Source organism: Prosopis cineraria, unplaced genomic scaffold, assembly GCF_029017545.1.
Source record: "Prosopis cineraria cultivar Desert tree isolate PC_DT_omini unplaced genomic scaffold, ASM2901754v1 PC12, whole genome shotgun sequence".
NCBI classification, from domain to species: domain Eukaryota; kingdom Viridiplantae; phylum Streptophyta; class Magnoliopsida; order Fabales; family Fabaceae; genus Prosopis; species Prosopis cineraria.
Window position 1 is genome coordinate 36369102 of NW_026555343.1, and position 18356 is coordinate 36387457.

The window sequence follows — 18356 nt, forward strand, 5'->3', positions numbered from 1 at the left end:
AGAATAGAAAGTCTTTTCAGGAACCTCAACCTTTTTATTTTTAAAATCAACACTGCAATCCAATCTTTAACACTATTAAAAATATTTCATCAAAGATTACTTGCATTTTAATGAGACAACTAATTCTTCTTAATTTTGATAAAATAATTAGAAATGTCCTGTATTCAAGAGGGACAGAGGTAGTATAGTATAAGTATTTATGATGTTCCTAATGTCCGTCAAAATAAAAGCTATTACATTAGTAACAATTTCAGCCTCATAGAGAAGCTAATCGGTACAGTTACTTGCTTCCCTAAACACATAATCCTACCATAGCTCCCAATTCATGAGCTTTTCCCAATATCTTCTCAGACTCTGAAAGCAGGTTTTAACTTATCTTACTTTTTTTTTTTTTAAATGTTCTCAATGGATTTCCCTGACTGTGAAAACAGTTTAATCTTTCTTTTAATTGAGCTTTAGACCTTCTCTTATGCTCATTATCTCAGTCATAGTACAAGGGTAATATCGCAGCTATATATATATATATATATATATATGAATTCTTCATGCAACTGATCTGTCGCGTCAAAGATTTCCTCGTATATGTATTCCCTACAAGATCGTTCAGCGCGTTCTGCACCATAGCGATTCCCGTGAAAGTAAACCGGAAAGATTCTATAATCAAGATCGATAATGGAACAATAGCACGTGCCCAAGTGGACATACAATATATATATATATATATATATGTATGTATATGTATGTATGTATGTATGTATAAAAAGAAAAAGATATGATCTGTGTATGAACTATATGAAGATATATATATTTTTCTTCTTTTCTATTAATTCCATTTGTATGGATAAATTAAGAAAATATTGGCATTTTTTCGTTCATATACGGTTATCCTGTTATAAATTGAAAAGTTTGTTTGAGTGGACAAATTTTTTTCGCAACTGGGTAAAGAAACAGACAGTATGAATAAATGAATTCATGAAATTGAAAAAAAAAGAAGGGAAATCAAAAATAAAATTTCAATGGATTATCTATACACCAAATGTTACAACATGTAATTCTCAGCTCACGGGCTGGTGACAACTAATAAGCAGAAAATTTATAATGGAATAAACGAATCAAATGTTGGAGGTACAAATGGCTTCCAAATTCAAATTTGGTGATGTGATGGATGTGTCTTAACAATGCACAAACTCAAAATTCCAATCAAGCATGTCTAAAAAAACGAACACCAACTAATTTAACATCATCTAGAACAGGTCCACAAAGAGAGCCATCAGTCTTCATGCTATAGAATGTGCTAAAGAACGAGATGCGAGTGCGAGAAGACACAGCCTTAAACTGAAGCTTCCCTCTAGTGAACCCTCCTTTGCCTTTAGAATCATAAGAAACCTTCATAGTTTCTCTGCCTGCAAATGCCTCCACAGTCATGGAACCTTCACAAGCGTTGTGAGCATCCCCCACAGCAAATGACAGCACATAGGTCTTGCCAATCTGTGTTCTGACCACTTGGGCAATGGCACTTTCTCTCCCTGCAACAAGTTCAATGGCTCTTTTGCCCCTTGGCACAGAGAAGTGATCAGAGTCTATGTACTTCACAGCCTTGAGAGACTCTATCATCCATCCTGGTAATGGGCTGTGAGCATCCTCAATGTTAGGTGGCAGCAGAACCCCACCATCTGCCTTTGGTAAAACATATGGACCTTCCTCAAAGTTTCCATTTTTCAGCAAATTATCTGAAACGTTCAATGCAAAACAAGCAATTCAATTAACTAGTTTGTTTATTAAAAACATGTGTATGCATATGGTATGGGGTGGTTTTAGTGAAGGGTTCAAACTCTTCAGTCCAGATTTGAACTACATCGTACTTAGATCACTAAGTTTAAATGTTTCTTATGAAATTGTTTTTATGCAAATAAATATGTATATATGATGCTGAGTTCTTAGAGACAGAATTTACCATTTGTTCTTCTAGGTGGGTACAAGGCCTTGATGGCAACAGAGTCAATAACGGGTCCGCAAGCAGGATCTTCCTCTGCACCAGGATTATGGATCACAATCTCGGCTTCTGGGTAATCTGCTCTGAACCCACAAGCATAATAGTCCCATCCCTTGCTGCTATACACTGTCTGAATAGGAAACACACCCCAGTCACTCTTCTCACTTGTGGGTCTCACAGTCACATTGATCTTCTCATCCTGTGCACAAGTGCGACCTGCACTGAATGTTATGGCGTAGAACATTCCCTTCACAAGCTTTAGTTTCTGCTTAATGGAAGCTTCATTTCCCAGCCTAATAGCAGTGGATCCCTCAGGTACAAGAAGCAGCATGTCACCTTGTTTCTGGCCCGCTTTTATGTATTCAACGAACCCAGAAATGGACCATTTGGGTATGGCATTGCGAGCTATGACTTCTGTTCCTTTCATCTGCGATGGTTCAGGGCCAAGCTCGAAGTCGCCATTGGGAAGCAAACCTGAAAATTTTTTAAGCATGTAGCACAAAAATAGTGAGTGGTCTTCACTGAGGTAATTTGTCAAAAACGTAGTAAACTTGAGTTTATCATTGATCACATATAATATATATATATATATATATATATAAAGAGGTTATTACCATCACGAATGGAAAAAGTGGTGTGGCAGATTGCTAGGAATAGAAGCAAGAGAAATTCAAGCTTCTGCATTCTGAAGCACAAATTGAACAAAGAATGAAAGGTCCACAAAGAGAAAAGGAGAGAGGGAAGGAGAATGAGATCCATGGGTGAGAGGGGCGATGGTTTATATCTGAGTTAGAATCTGGAAATGCCACTGAGAATGAGATGAAACTATGAGAATGCCACTGGAAGGATCCTCAATTGTTGTTGTGGAAGAGATGTTAATATAAAAATTGCAAACAGATCTCAGCACAATATATGTAATCAACGACCATTGCCAAATGCTGTTTCTCACACATGGCTTCGAGTTGGAGATGATGATGCAAGGATCTTTCTAAGAAGGTCATGATTGGTCTAACTTTGTTGGATCAAAATGACAGGGCCACCCCTCCGTATATTGATATGTACTCTCTCTTGAATTTAAAATATAAACATTTTCCTTCCATTAATCTTGATTCAAAACATAAGCAATTTAGTACATGTAATTTTTTTTTCTCATTTTACTCTTTATATTTATTAACTTAGATCTTTGTATATATGTATCTATCACTCATTATGAGAAGCTTCATAATTAGGACTAGGAATAAAAAAATAATATATTCCTTCCATACAAAAATGTAAAAGCATTTTTAACCGAATCTCATCTTCAATAAAGTAGTTACCTACTTTCAAACTAACTCTATCTTTTTATATTTACCCTATTAAACACCTTATAATAAATATAAAGTTATTATCAATGGAGGCACTTTTAAAAAAAGGTAATAATTACACCTCAAAAGATTAAAAATACTTCATATTTTTGAATATTCAAGTTTTCAAAAAATACCTTACATTTGTTAAACGGAGGGAGTATATTTTTATGGGAATGATGACTTATATTAGTATGTGAATTTTTCCTAAAAACTACTCATATTTTGGACTAGAGAGAGTATATCTTATACATCTCATGGTGCTTATTATTAAAAAAAAAACTTGAGCTACTTCATCAAATAATAGGAAGAGAAAATTTTTATAAATGACAATTGATTCATTAAATATGTCTTTAAATGAAAAAAAATCAACTTTTTCACCTATTAAAAATAAGAAGAGAAATATATACAATAAACATTGAGATATAAAATTAAATTTAAAATAGATATAAAATTGAAAAATGATATTATAAAATGAAAATTATATAAAGGACCAAAGAAATTTTTTAAAATGTGCTTTATAATAGAGACCGAAAAAATATTAATTATTTAATTCAACTTTATATGAATATAGGATTTCCCATGTTAATTTAATTTCACTTATACCTAAACAACCTAACACTAATTAAACCATAGTCCTCAAGCCAGTTTTTAAAAGTGAAATTTTTTACCAATAGTAAATGCGTCTAAGGTTATAATTGAAATTCAAAAGCTACTTCTCTCAACTTAAGAAAAAAAAGTGATTTTGGTTTAAATAATTTATTTTGATTATGAGAAAGTAGGAGTGTTTACTGTTTAGGTGTTTTTTTTTAATCAAAATCATAGTTTTAGTTCAATTAAGTGATTTCAGGGCCATATCTAAAGAGGCACTAGGTGATTAACAATTGCAATGAAAATTATGAAGGCTGCGTTTCAAAGAAATTAAATAAAATAAAGGGGAAACATCACTGCAGGACCTTCGAAGACACTTTATGGGGGTGGGGGTGAAGACCAAAAGAACTTGAATTCTCTACTGGACCAAGTGTAAATAATTGTGAGTATCAAATAATTATAATATCCTTGCCCTTTTTTTCTAAAAAAAAAAAAAAAGTCAACCCACCACCACCACCACCTAGCCACTAGGCTAATGTATGTTTAGTATTCAGTTTATATATTTGGCAAAAGTTCATTTGAGATTTAACTATTTGTTTGATTTGATAAAAACATATATGTCAAATGTGATTTGAATATGCTTTTGGGAGTTATCCAAACTGACCCCAAAATGCAATTCAATTTAAAAAAAATAAATCATGTATTTTACAAGTTTTTATTTATAAATTGACATTTAAAATATATGAATTTAGTTTAATTGATAATTAATTTTTAAACCCTCCAATTTTTACCAGACTATATCATATTAACAAGTAATATTAATACAATAACAACTGCCATTCAACAACTAATAAGTCACTGTTATATTATAACAAACAAATGGTTTCAAAACTAAATTTATTAACCCACCACTCAGGTACTTTAAAGTTAATTGTGATGGGGCTTTTATCAGGGACACAAATGAAGCTTCTGTTGGTATAATCTATAGAAATAAGTATGGTGAATTTATGTGAGCTTTTGCTGATAAGGTGAAATAAATTTCTTCCTTTATGATGGAAGCCCTCGCTCTAAAGAGAGCACTGCTATTGGTTCTTAATTTAAGATATGATAAAGTGATATTTGAAAGTGATTGTTTGACTCTCATAAATTGTGTCTAGAAATATCAACCTGAGTTAGGAGATTGGAGGTGTGGAAATGTTCTCCAAGATATTATCAATCTTATGGCCACTAAGGGTAGGTTCTCTATTGCCTTTGTTCCATGCAAAGGCAATCTTGTAACTGATTTTATTGCAACTTTTAAGGATGTAAATTTGATAGGATGTATCACCTCCTTTCAACATGTTTGGATTGAGAAAGTAATCAATTATTTGGCTAAGTAATTGATTGCAATCAAAATTATCCAAATAGAAAATTGAGATAATTGATTATTGAAGCATAATTACATTTTCAAATAACTGACCTCAGATTGATTATATGAATCGATTTTACTGTTAAAGCATTGATTATTCCATTAAAATTAATTTTAAAAAAATAATATTCAAACATATTGCATTATAACATAATCAATTATAATTAAAATTAATCATATTAATTAATTATTTTTATAATTAATTATACCTAAATGAAATTCACATGAGCTTTTTGTCTTTGTTTCTAGGCCAAGATGCCATGAACTTTGAAGCGTCTTTGAATGGATGCGAGCCACCTCTTCCTAAGCGTGGTATTGGCCGATATGTCTTGCTTGTATTATTATTATTATTATTATTATTATTATTATTATTATTATTTTCCTTGTGTGTTGGATTTGTTATTTGCTTTTGCTTTTTCCCGGTTGGTGGATGCCTTTATGAAATAATATGCCCGATGTTGGCCCAAAAAAAAAACTAAATTTATTACCTATATAAATATATTATTTTAATGATGCTCAAATGTAATCAAATGTTGAATTACCAATTAAGTATCTATTATTAGCAAACAAATAATGAAACTCAAGGCAAGCTATATTTTTTAAATCATATCACTGTTATTTATAAACCACTGGTTTCTTGCAAATATTATGCAATGCTGAATAGCTTGTATACTACAAAAACAAAACAATGTGTCCTGATAAAGGACAAGTACCACAAATCACATCACTATTCCCAAAATCATATCTTATTATGCTAATGTTATTGATGGCAATAATTATAAACTAAAATTTTGTCCTATACGTTATGTAAAGACTTCTGTGATACAATCATCTAATAATTGAGACAAACTAATTTTGAAAATAAAGAAATTGAAACATTATGTCACACAACAGCAAAGCACACACCTTATTATATGCTACTTGTTGGCAAAAAAACTAAATTCCATTATTTGACAGCTATTTCAAATCATAATACTATTTGCAAACCAAATGAATCATATCGCTTCTTACACGATTAGTTGATTATATTCATATATATATATATATATAGAGAGAGAGAGAGAGAGAGAGAGAGAGAGAGAGAATTATAGATTAATGGCATTGGTATCAAGAACATGACATTGAATGAGGCGCAATGGTAATAATATAATTTTTTTTTGGTTAGATTATTTGGAAGCAATTACGAACACAATCACATGTGCTGCTTTGGCAATTAAGGATGAGGCTTTAGATTCAAGCAATGGATCTGAACGGATGACCAGTTACATGGAATTATTATTATTTCGTTTTCGATCAATAGGTAAAATTTCATTTTATTTTTTAAAGCTCCTTTGTAAATCAAGTTATTGATTATGTTAAATTATTTGTAGAATTGTTCACTAAAAAACATAAATTGATTAAATAAATTTAAAGAAGGGGGCAAAAGTAAAACTTAGATTTGAATTGGGCCTAAAAGATCATGTATGAAAGATCATTCTGTATTTAAAGTGTGGCTATTGGTTTTGTTTGGTTGAAACCTAATTAATGAATTCAAATCTATCCAAAAAAAAAAAACCAATTTAATCACTTCAAAACTCATACATAAAGTCATAAACCAAACCAGGCCTTATTCCCTTTTTTTTTTTTTGAAAAAATAGCGATGAGGGAACATTAAAAAAAAATTATATCAATTACGGGTTAGTTATTCCTAAAATTGAATGAAAAAAACTCAAATGAACTATTATTAATTTAAAATAAGTTATTGTTAAAATCTAAATGAATACTTGTTAATAAAAAATTAAATAAATTGATAAGTGTCTATTCAAATTTTAATAATAAATAATTTTTAATTAATATAAATTTTTTCTAACAATTCTTGATTAATATTTTCTCCCCTTTTTTTGGGGGGGGTCAAAATTGGACCTCATTCTGTGTCGATTTGGTTCATTTCTGATTGATTCTATTCAAATCTTCTTCGGCTTGATAAGTTTAGATCCCCACAACATGACAAAATGAAGATAACTACTTTTACCCAAAAAAAAAAAAACGAAGATAACTATTGGCATAGTTATGCGCAATGACAAGCCAAGGCTACAAGTTTCTTTATCACGTTCCCAGTCTGTTTAATGAGTGTTAATGTTTCTTCTCCCTCATTTTAATACTATAAGAAATTTTGCTTCAAAATAATGTGTCAGGGATTAATAAGACTTTTCCAAAAACATCATTTATTAGGACATACTACTCCATCTTAAATTATAAAACATTTTTAAAAAAAATCAACATCTCCAAATATAAAATATTTTGATAAGAATAAGAATACATTAATGATGTCTTTTTAATATTATCCTTTTTATTATACTCTCTCTTTTTAATATTTTTTTTTACAAATGAAATATTAAATGAATGGTTTTTTAAAAGTTCTTTTGAAAATATAAGGTTGTAAAATAAATTTAATGAGCATTATTAGGCTAAAAGGAGTGATTAAGAAGATTTTTTAATTGAGTGACTCTATTAAATAAAGATAATCATAAAAAAAGTGTGTAATTTTAAAAATGATTAACTAATTTATTAAAGAATGTAATTTAATTAAAACTACTTTATAATTCTAAAAAGAATGACTATTATCTTGGCCACGAGTCTCTTGGAGTTGGGTCGATTGCCGCTCTAGAGAGAATTTCTTTATTCACTGAAAACATGCATAAAAATCTGGTCCTTCAAATCTTCTATTGTCCACTTCATTTAACATTCTTTTACATATCACCAACTAAGCCAATTATTTGTCTCCAAAAATATCAAAATTTATTGCACATCAAACTCTTTTTTTATCAAGTAACCAAAAAATACTAAAATCACTCATATGTATTGGGATTGAACTTCAATAATATTTATCAATGTGATAAGATTTGGACCATTTAAATTGATTTAAAGTATTATTTTATTTTATCAAGTGACCCAAAAATACTAAAACCACTCGCATGTATTGGGATTGAACTTCAGTGGTGCTCATCAGTGTCATGAGATTTGAATCATCTAGATTGATTTAAAATATTATTTTATTTTATATTTGTCAAAATAAAAAATTTAATAAATTATAAAATAATTTAATAAATTTTTTTATTTTCAATATAGTCTAGAGTTAATTTATAAAATTTAATTTAATATTAAAATTTTTATAATTGATATATATTAATTATCCAGATGTATTATACACAATCCAAATTAACAGCAGATTAAATCAGAATTGTAAAGATTACATTTGAATAATCAATATATAATAATTATAAAAAATTAATATTAAATTGAACATTCCAAATTAAATTTAAATCAAAATGAAAATAAAAAATTATTTTATAATTTTTATTTAATAAATATAAAATAAAAATATATAATATACTTTAAATTTAGATTTAATCTGGATGTCGAGACGTTGCTATAATAAGCACTGAATATGAGCCCGTACATGTATGTATTGACTATTGAATTTGAACCTATAGGTTAATTTTATAATTTTTGTAATAAAATTAAAACTTAATAAGTAATATCACAATATCCCTCCACTCCACCAAATTTGCAACTAGTTTCATATTTTCACTCCACCTGAAAAAGGAAATCCAACTAGTTACCTTCATTTAAAAATTATATATCATTTTACTCAACTTTTAGACCGCAACCAAAAATGAAAATTAAAAAGAAATAAAATTAAAAAAATTAATTTTTGGATTATTTAATTTTTAACTCATAGCTCAGTTCTTCATTATGACTCATTATGATTCAATTTCTCAATTTTTTACTCATTTATAATTCAGTCTTTTAACTTTTGACTCTTTTATAATTCAATCTCTCAACTTTTATTAATTCTCTTTTTTATATTAGTTTAGATCCACGTCAAAGAGCAAGAATAGAATATTTTAAAGTAAGGGACAAATATTTTTTTATCCTTCTTATTTAATGAGAATAAGATTGAATTATAAGTGAATTAAAAATTAAAACATTAAATTATAATGAGTCATAATTAATCATAATTAAACATTGAATTGTACGCGACTTAAAATCAAAAATTAAAAGATTAGTTTTTTTAAATAAGAAATTAAAAGAACACATAGAGATTCATATTCATAGACATAATATGATTCATAACACAATAGTCAATAGCATCAGTGTCCCAAATCATACAGACATACGATCCAACGGTCTTCAGATGACACACAGATCTTCTTTTTTTCAAGATATTTCATATCGACAAATAAGGAATAGAATCGGACCCAAGTCCGACGGATACCAGCGGCTTGGGACTTACCGGACCACCAGCGACGGCAGTTCTTATTTGTCGAACCGTTTCGAAACGTCGGATGCGAGCCTGGATGCAATCGCGGAGTGGTACATGATGTCGTGGAACGTTGTCGTTTCCATGGTCTTCATCCGGAGCTGTTTGGCCTTTTCCTCAGTGAAGCATCCGGGGCGAACTTGGATCTGGGACGGACGGGTTCGTTATTGGACCCCAAGGCTTCAACGGCCTGCGATCTGGCCGTGCCATCGATGTAGTCCGGTTCCGACGACATTCCGAACAACGGAGCCCACCAGTTCGTAGCAACCTGTTTCCGGTTGCTTGGTTCGGGTTTGATCGAAGATCGGATGGCGGGGTCGGAAAACCGTGAGAGAAGCGGTCGCCATTGGAGAAGATGAAGGTCGTTTCAGAAATCAGAGGGAGAACTTTGCGAGGAAGTTAATAAAAACTCAAAAGCGCAGGGAGGTGGGGGAGGGGGAGGAATCAGGTGCGGCGGGATTATTTGAAGATAATGCGCTTGATGCTTCAAAGGTTTGGAAGTGAGGGATTTGATGGTATTTGACAGGAAATGAAGGGTAATTTAGGAATGAAAGTACAATCATCAATGTACGGAAGAAAGGGTATGGCGGATGGTGCAGCAGGGGAACTGAAAAGAGGATAAGGGTGACTAGGCGAGGACGTGGATTTTGGAGGCACTTTTTTGGGGGTCTTTAAGTGCACTTTTTCAAGGATGTTGAATTGCTGATAAAGAGGCAAAATTTAGTGGCTCCCTAGATGTGAAATGTCTCCTGGATGATATTTTGTTGTTCCTTCTGTTTGGTAAATTACAATTACAAATAATAATTATAAAAATAAGAAAAATATTTTTCCTATAATAAAAAGTAAAAAAATTTGGCCATCTGAATTAACTTTGATTTAAGTACGTTAACTTCTAACCTAAATTAGACCGGAAGGAAAAATAACCTCGTGCGTACCAAGGATACATTACTGCATTTTATGCTATTTAAAAATTCCAACTACTCCTACCCTTTTCCCTTGAGGCTATTTACGTGCTTGTTAGTTGTTAGATAATATGTACTTTCACATATTCAATACTCCCACATCGGAGTTATCCATATTATAAAATATTTTTTTAATATTATTTTTATTTAAATTTATTAATTATAAGAAAAGAAAGAGTGTAATGCAAATTTTAAAAAATCATTTAAATACGGATTATCTTTTTAAATAAAGTTAACAATTTAATCTCATCTCTTTAGTTCCCCTTAAATTAGTTAAATACTTCCCTCGTTTAAAAATGTAATGCATTTTTTAAGAAATTAAATGTTAAAAATGTAACGTATTTTTAGTTTTTTGAGATATAATCATTGCCTTTTTGTCAAAAGTGCCCGTATTGATAATAATTTTATATTTATTATAGAGTATTTAATAGGGACAAATATGAAGAGATAGAGTTAGTTAAAAAATAGGTAACTCTTTTATTGAAAAGTGAGATTAGATTAAAAATACCTTTCATTTTTTAATTGAAGGAGCATATCTTATATAAACCAGAAAGAAGTCATGTAACTTTTTTTTTTCTTGGAGTTGTTTTACGTATTACAGGTAAACGTGAAATGTTTGAAATCGTTTACATGTTTATTAAATAGTACATGTTACTAAAAAATTAGAGAAAATTGCTAGAGAATTCCTTTTTAAAATGGAAATGGCTACCAAGAGCAATGACAAATTTAAGGACCAAATTTTATTCATAAAACAATCTGACTGAAATCCCCTTGTAATCTTGAAAAAAAAAAAAAACAATAAATAAAGAAATAGATGTCCAAGTTTGTCAAACGTTGGAAGAGCAACCACCGTTTGCGCGCCGATTAATTGAGGATTGGGAGAACTTTGCGAGAAAGGTAATTGAGCGGTGGGTGAGGGAGGAGAAATCAGGTGTGGCAGGATCTTTGAAAAGAATGCGCTTGATGCTTCAACGTGTTGGGAGAGCGAGGGGATTGGATTGCATTGGACAGGAAATGAAGGGTAATCTAGGAATAAAAAGACAAGTGTCAATGTGTGAAAGAAAGGGTATTGTGGATGGTGCAGCAGGGGAACTGAAAAGCGGATAAGGCTGACAAGGTGAGGACGTGGACGTTGGAGGCAGTTCAGAAGAAGTTAGGAGTGAAGTTTGTTGGGGTTGAGCTCCTTGGGATCTTGAAGTGCACTTTTTTAAGGATGTTGAATTGTTGATAAATAGGCAAATTTTGGTGGCTCCCTAGATGTGAAATATCTTCTAGGTGATATTTTCTTGTTCCTCTTTATAAAATAAGAAAAATATTTTTCCTATAATTAAAAAATAAAAATAATTTTGCTAAATACAAGTTCATATGGCGAAATTATTTCTACCATAATGACAATATCACTTTTCTTATTTCAAATAGATCGTAGATTTATAAGGAGAAAAGTTAGGTTAATGATAAAATTTTTAAAAATAAAAAGAACATACTCCCTCTATTTTAAAATAAAAGTCATTTTTTATTAAATCTCACATCTTAATAAAGTAATTATTTATCTTCAAACTAATCTTTTTTTTATATTTACTTCAATTTAATAATTTTTTTATCTTAAAATAAATATAAAGTGATTATTTAATAGGTAAAAATTAAATTATAAAAGATTAATTTTTTTATATTTTTAAACATCCAATCCTTTAAAAAATATTTTATATTTTTAATAAATGAAATATATTTAATTCTGTTGAGTTCTAACCAAAATTGGACAGGAAGCAAAAATTACCTATGCATATGAAGTATTCCCTCTATTAAAAAATAGAAAGTATTTTTAATCGAATCTTATTTTTCAATAAAGTAGTTATCTATTTTCAAACCAATCTTATCATTTCATATTTATTCCTATTAAATACACTACAATAAATATAAAATCATTATCAATATGGACACTTTCAGAAAAAAAAATAATGATTATAACTTAAAAAATTAAAAATGCCTTATATTTTTGAACATCTAACTTCTTAAAAAATACCTTATATTTTTAAATGAAAAGAGTATATAATTAAAATTAATACATTGTAGCATTTGATGCTATTTAAAAATTTCAACTACTCCTGCTCTTTTCCCTCAATGCCATTTGTATGCTTGTTATGTACTTTCACATACTTATTCGTGTAAAATCATACATTAGAATTTCAATTAGTATTATTAAAGCACTTAAGTAGGATATTTATGAAATGAAAGTATAATTAGAAATATGTAAAAAAAATAAACAATTAAGTGTTCAACTAATTTTTTTTAGAACGATAAAATAGTTATCAATACCTTATATCATGATCCAGAGAGATATCAAAGCTAAAACTCAGCATCAGCAATAAAAGGTTTATAATCATTTACATATTTAAATAAAATACTAAATGTTATAAAAAAAATTATGTCTTTGTAATATTATCAATCAATTTACATATAATATTTTAGCAAGAGTTGTCGGTCCTGGTAAAAAGAACTATTTAACCACAAGGTTTAATTCTAATTTATCTAAACGCATTTTCACAAGTTGTTTTAATGAAAACATAAGTTAATAATATTAAGGATTAATAAGTAAATAAGATTCTGAACTATTACTCGAAAATTGCTCTGGATCTTAAATTTTTAAAATATGCAAAATAAATCTTAACCGTTAACTTTTCACCGTTACTATACACACAGGTATTGTTTATGATTTATTTTTCTATAAATTTAACCCTGATTATTATAGTACACTCATGAACAATAACAGTATTAAAAAAGTTAACGATCAAGGTTTATTTTACTATGAATTTAAAAATTTAAGATTTATTTTACATATTTTAAGAGTTCAGGGTTCAGGATGATTTTCGAGCAAGAGTTCAAAACTCTATTTACTCATTAACTCTAATAGTAAATTTTAAATAAATATGCCAACTTTTAAACAATGACATTACACTTATTTTTTGGACTAACATTAAAGTAGCAATCAATCAAATACTTGTTAAAGAGTATACTTATTTTTGGACTAACACTACAATTAAGTTTATTTTTGGACTAACACTTATTTTTTGGACTAACATTAAAGTTACAACTTACAAATGAAAGGTTACATCACAATTTTTTAAGCGAAAGAGTATTCACTTGTGCTAGTAATTTTTTAAACTGCAAGGCATTGATTAGTGATGAGGCATAAAAGAAACTGCAGATTATCACCTAAACTTACTCCAGAAAATCCATCCGTTGGATTTTGTCCTCTACTGTATGAACATTTGCACTGCAATATACGTATTTTAATGATGCAAAACGATATTCCCAACTGTAATTCAAGGCATGCAAGAGCAAAACCCAGCTAAGTTTTTCAATCACCCGATCAGCTTCTGTCTATATCTTTTATGTTTAGTCTCTTGCTCTTGTGGACCTTCCTCTAGTTTCCTCCTCAAATTTTTCAGATCTTCTTCGCTTATTGAATCATTCAATTCTTTGTTCAACGCATATGCCTCAGCCATTTTTCTTCGGCACTCATTGCTCGCATAATCATGAGAAACAACTGAAACACAACTTACAGAGCCTAAGTTAGGAATAGGCTAACATGGAACAGAAAGAAACATAGATGACAAATATGGACTCAAAAAGACAAAGTTCTTATGAAGGGAATTGAATATTCCTTTAGCAGTTTAGCAGACAAACATGCAAACTAAAATAACGATGTGGGGAAGATAGAAACCTTATGGTGACAGAACTGACCTGGCAAGGGGTAGTCTTTGCCTATAATGCAATTTGCTTTCTTCTGAACGCTGAGAGGAGCAGTCCATGGTTCATAAATGTATTCCTTGGGCATATCTGGTCACAAATATTCATTATTAGAACTTATCCAGGTGAACATTGACTGGATAATAGAGCACAATGGAATTCAAAGAACTCTAACTTACCTTTTAAGACAGGGAGAAAATGCCTGATGTAATCTCCTTTAGGGTCATACTTCTTACCAAATGAGATTGGGGAATAAATACGATTATACTGATCATGATGACAAAATAAACGTGAAAAGGGTCAGAGGAAAATAATGGATTCAAGTTCTCAAATTTTACAATCAATCCACTCAAAGCAAAACAATCAAACCCGAATGAAAACAATGTAAAAAAGACAGCCAATGTGAATACCACAACTGTATTTTAATTACATTAAAAAAAAATTGAGAAGCTTAGAGGTTACAGCTTAGGTTATCACATAACTAAAGATATCAAGCATCAGGAGCAATGTAGACCTTAAGTCACACATTCCATAAAGGTCATATTTGTATTTTTGTGGCAGAAAAGTTTGTTCTCACTGAATTTAGTACAAGTAATGCGTTATATCTGATACCTGATAAAAGAAGGATGAACAAGAGAGCCAAAGCCAGTTTCCATTATTAATTGCCCAATCTGAATCAATAAGAAGCCTCTCAAAGACATCACGCCCTTTCTCCCAATGAACAAACTGTCAGAATAAACAAACAAAATTGTTAAAGACATTAGAGTAAAGAAAATTAAATAGTTTAGGGTAGCATCCGATACCAGGTCACCACGAGTAAGAAAACATGCAACAGAATGTCGTGCTAGATGGTGCATCCAACCCCATTGGCGTAGCTACAACAGCAGACGAAAGATTCGAATTCATTGGCTGAATGAAAGATAGAGCTTCGAAGTGGCAAGTTATTGTTCCTTAGAATAAGGATGTCAAACCTCTCACCTGAACCATGATGGCATCAATCCAAGGAAATCCGGTCCTAGCCTCCCTCCAAGCTTCCAGAAGTTTGTCATCATCCTTCCAAGGGATCTGACATTTGACAATATATTTCAAAATATTTGTCTTCCTTTTCCATTTTGCATATTCCTCATAAATCAATGTCAAATATCGGCCAAATGCAGATAAAACAACTATCATTAGTGATAATTTGTCCTTACCTGCTTGCATATTCTATTACCTCTCATCCTATCAAAATTTGGAGTCCCAAATGCCGTGGTGTAGAAAAAGTCTCGCCATAACAACTACGCATGAAAAAAGATATGCTGTAGCTTGAGCTTCCCAATGCTAGAACTGGAAAAACAAACATCACTGGCTTTTAGAGATAGACTGACCTGTCCTAGAAGAGAAACAGGTGGTGACGTATGCTTTGGCATAGTTTTATATACATCTTGAATCTGATGGTAGAAATATCTGGAGGATAAACAACCAAACTGCCAAGGAGTGACCGGGTGAACAATGAGAAAAATAGAAATATGGAAAAGTGCACAAGATTCCATTTTGATTTATAATCCATTCACAAAAAACGAAACATGTTACACAATTCAATTGCTACTGAGCCTGACTCACTTTCAAATAAGGTGATAGAACAGTTGTTTCTGGCCTCAGAAAAGCAGATGGATTACCCTTGGGTTTCTCAAAGGTGGCCACGAACTCCTACAATAAAAAGAAAGAAGAAACTATCACATACTATCCAAGTAAAAAATCTGCAATGACGGATCTTTCATCACCACCTACATGTACATGCAGTTAGTCTTAGGAAGTAATTATTTAAATGATAGAAAGTACCTTTTCTTTCATGCATTCTGTCAGCCTCTTCAATCCTTCTGATTCACCACCTTTGAAAGGAGAGAATTCTTCCTGCACACAACTTCTCCTTAGTAAGAACTCATAAAGAATTCAATAGGAAAGGATTATATCTTCTCACCTGTTTGACGTTTCCGTATCCGAGTTCTTCAATTGTTGGAACTTCAGAAATCTCACAATTTCCGAGATGTCCGACGGGAGGAAGTGAGGAAACCGTATTTGATAGAGGAATTGTCAGTTGCCCAGCAATCTTCACAAACGATTGATAACTGAGGGGTGGCTTCCCTCCATTCTTTTTAGGCATTGGCAAAACCAAATGGACAAATTATTAGTGTCATTACATTATTTTAATAATAGATCACCTAAGAATTTTATTGAGCGCTGAGAAGAGAGAAAAAAACCATTCATATTGAGTTTTATAACAAATTTTAACGACAGAAAATGATTAGCATCCAATTGCAGATAAATTGTTCAATTTAAACTTCAGTCTTACCTTCTGTATAATATCCGCTGGATTGAAGAGCGTGTGACTCACAGGAGAAAAAACCTCAACTCCAGAGGCCATCGTATAGTTCTGTCACAAGCAACAATAATTGTATTTAAAAAGAAGCTCGTTCACCAGCCATTCCCTACTACTATTGACTTTTGACAACAAGAACTTGGTCTTTTAAAATATCTAAATCCTCTACTAAAATTACCTTAACTCTAGTGTCTAAAGCCCGATAATATGGATCAGTGTCATACTCAAAGCAAAGCTTTCTGATGTTCCACTGCATCGTTGGAAAGAAGAAACGGAAATCACAAATTAAAATACCCAAGTCATATATGATATAACCGTGAAAACAATGAACCAATACTCAGAATGTTTAAAATAATCTTTAAGAACAGCGACAGTTAAAAGAAATTAGAGTGTCATAATGAGAGAGGAATCAACCAGAATACCTCCTTCAAGCAATGAATCAGAACCTGCCCTGGCTCACCCTTAAGAATCAGCAATCGTGATCCGAGCTTCTTAAGGTTCACATCAAGGTCCACAAGGCTTTCAAGCAAGAACTTAATCCGGTTCAGACCAGCTCGCGTAGACCCGGGGGAAAATGCGCCGGGATCGGGCTCCATGTAATGCGGGTCGATAACGAAGACCGGGTAAAGACGATCCGACCCCTGGCGGGCGAAATCCAGAGCCGGGTTGTCATGGATCCTAAGACCCTTTCGGAACCACATTAGAGAAGCCGAACCGGACGCCATAGAAGTGTTGGTGCACTGAGCCAAGCAAACAGGAAGAGAAAGAGACAAGAAACGCATAAGGTAGTTTAGTTTGTTTCGCGCCTTTGGAAGAAATGTACATAGAAAGAAAGAAGTAAATTGAGAGGGTTGGTTCTAACGTGCGCAGGGAGTTGAATCGGGTTTGAGTTGCAGGGAAAGGAGCCATGAATTTCCAACTGCCGCTGAGATTTGCAGCCATGGCGTAGAGTAGAAAAGTTGGCGCAGGGTAGTGATGTAATGGTATCTGAGGGACCACGTAGCATCTCTAAAATAACGAAAAAAGAAATTGTATTGTGGATGAGGTTTGGAGTTGCATTTCGCTGGCGGGAAAGTACGGATATATTAAAAATCGTTAAAGCAAAATAATATTGATATTTTATTAAGTTATTATAATCAGGGCAGAACCAGCATCAATTTTAGGGCTAATATTTTTAATAAAAAATAAAGTACATATAATTAAATGATATAAGAAAAAAATTAAAAAAAATATAAAGTGAAGTTAGAAACTTCTTAAAATTCAATTTATAAATCATTTTTAATATATTATATCAAAATATATGAAAATTATAAAATTTAATGACTCTGTATAACAATTTAATAAATTTTAAATTTTACTCTTATTAAATATACATATTTTGATAAATATTTTCTTTCACTGACATTTAATAAGGATAAAAAGATAAACTTATAATAAAAAGTCTATAATATGCCTTATAAATACAAATAAAAAACTCTTCTATTTTTAACGTTATAAATGGGATTATAAGAAATGTGTTAACTAATCATAAAAAAATATGATAGGTAATACTCTTATTAAAAATTTGTAGTTTTTAATTCTTATTCTAAAATTAAGATACCTTATTACATTTGCAACGGCACATCAAACATCAGATGTTGCATGATTACA

The 18356-nt window shown here is 31.1% G+C and overlaps 3 protein-coding genes across 4 annotated transcripts; all 3 read right to left on the reverse strand.

Moving 5' to 3' along the window:
- Nucleotides 1-999: 999 nt before the first annotated feature.
- LOC129288995 (protein DUF642 L-GALACTONO-1,4-LACTONE-RESPONSIVE GENE 2-like) lies at nt 1000-2765 on the reverse strand. The gene is made up of 3 exons (XM_054925826.1): nt 2608-2765; nt 1955-2467; nt 1000-1730 (listed from the first exon to the last, which is right to left on the reverse strand). Exons 1-3 carry the CDS (start codon nt 2750-2752, stop codon nt 1201-1203), a joined length of 1188 nt encoding a protein of 395 aa, XP_054781801.1. The 5' UTR covers nt 2753-2765; the 3' UTR covers nt 1000-1200.
- Nucleotides 2766-9401: 6636 nt separating this feature from the next.
- LOC129289295 (uncharacterized) lies at nt 9402-10005 on the reverse strand (the record flags this gene model as incomplete). Its single annotated transcript, XM_054926071.1, is given in 2 exon segments — nt 9402-9769; nt 9772-10005. Coding segments are annotated over 2 exon segments (369 nt in total), but the record flags the coding sequence as incomplete, so codon positions are not given.
- Nucleotides 10006-13599: 3594 nt separating this feature from the next.
- On the reverse strand, nt 13600-17525 carry LOC129288654 ((6-4)DNA photolyase). Of its 2 annotated transcripts, none has more exons than XM_054925334.1 (14): nt 17129-17525; nt 16885-16956; nt 16680-16760; nt 16308-16478; nt 16169-16240; nt 15950-16036; nt 15715-15816; nt 15541-15624; nt 15326-15412; nt 15151-15222; nt 14960-15073; nt 14527-14614; nt 14342-14437; nt 13600-14144 (listed from the first exon to the last, which is right to left on the reverse strand). In XM_054925334.1, the coding sequence occupies exons 1-14, from the start codon at nt 17486-17488 to the stop codon at nt 13960-13962; spliced, it is 1671 nt and encodes a 556-aa protein (XP_054781309.1). In that variant the 5' UTR covers nt 17489-17525; the 3' UTR covers nt 13600-13959. The 2 variants fall into 2 exon arrangements, with proteins under 2 accessions (XP_054781309.1, XP_054781311.1); XM_054925336.1 differs by having other exon boundaries at nt 15715-15813; nt 17129-17524.
- Nucleotides 17526-18356: the final 831 nt, after the last annotated feature.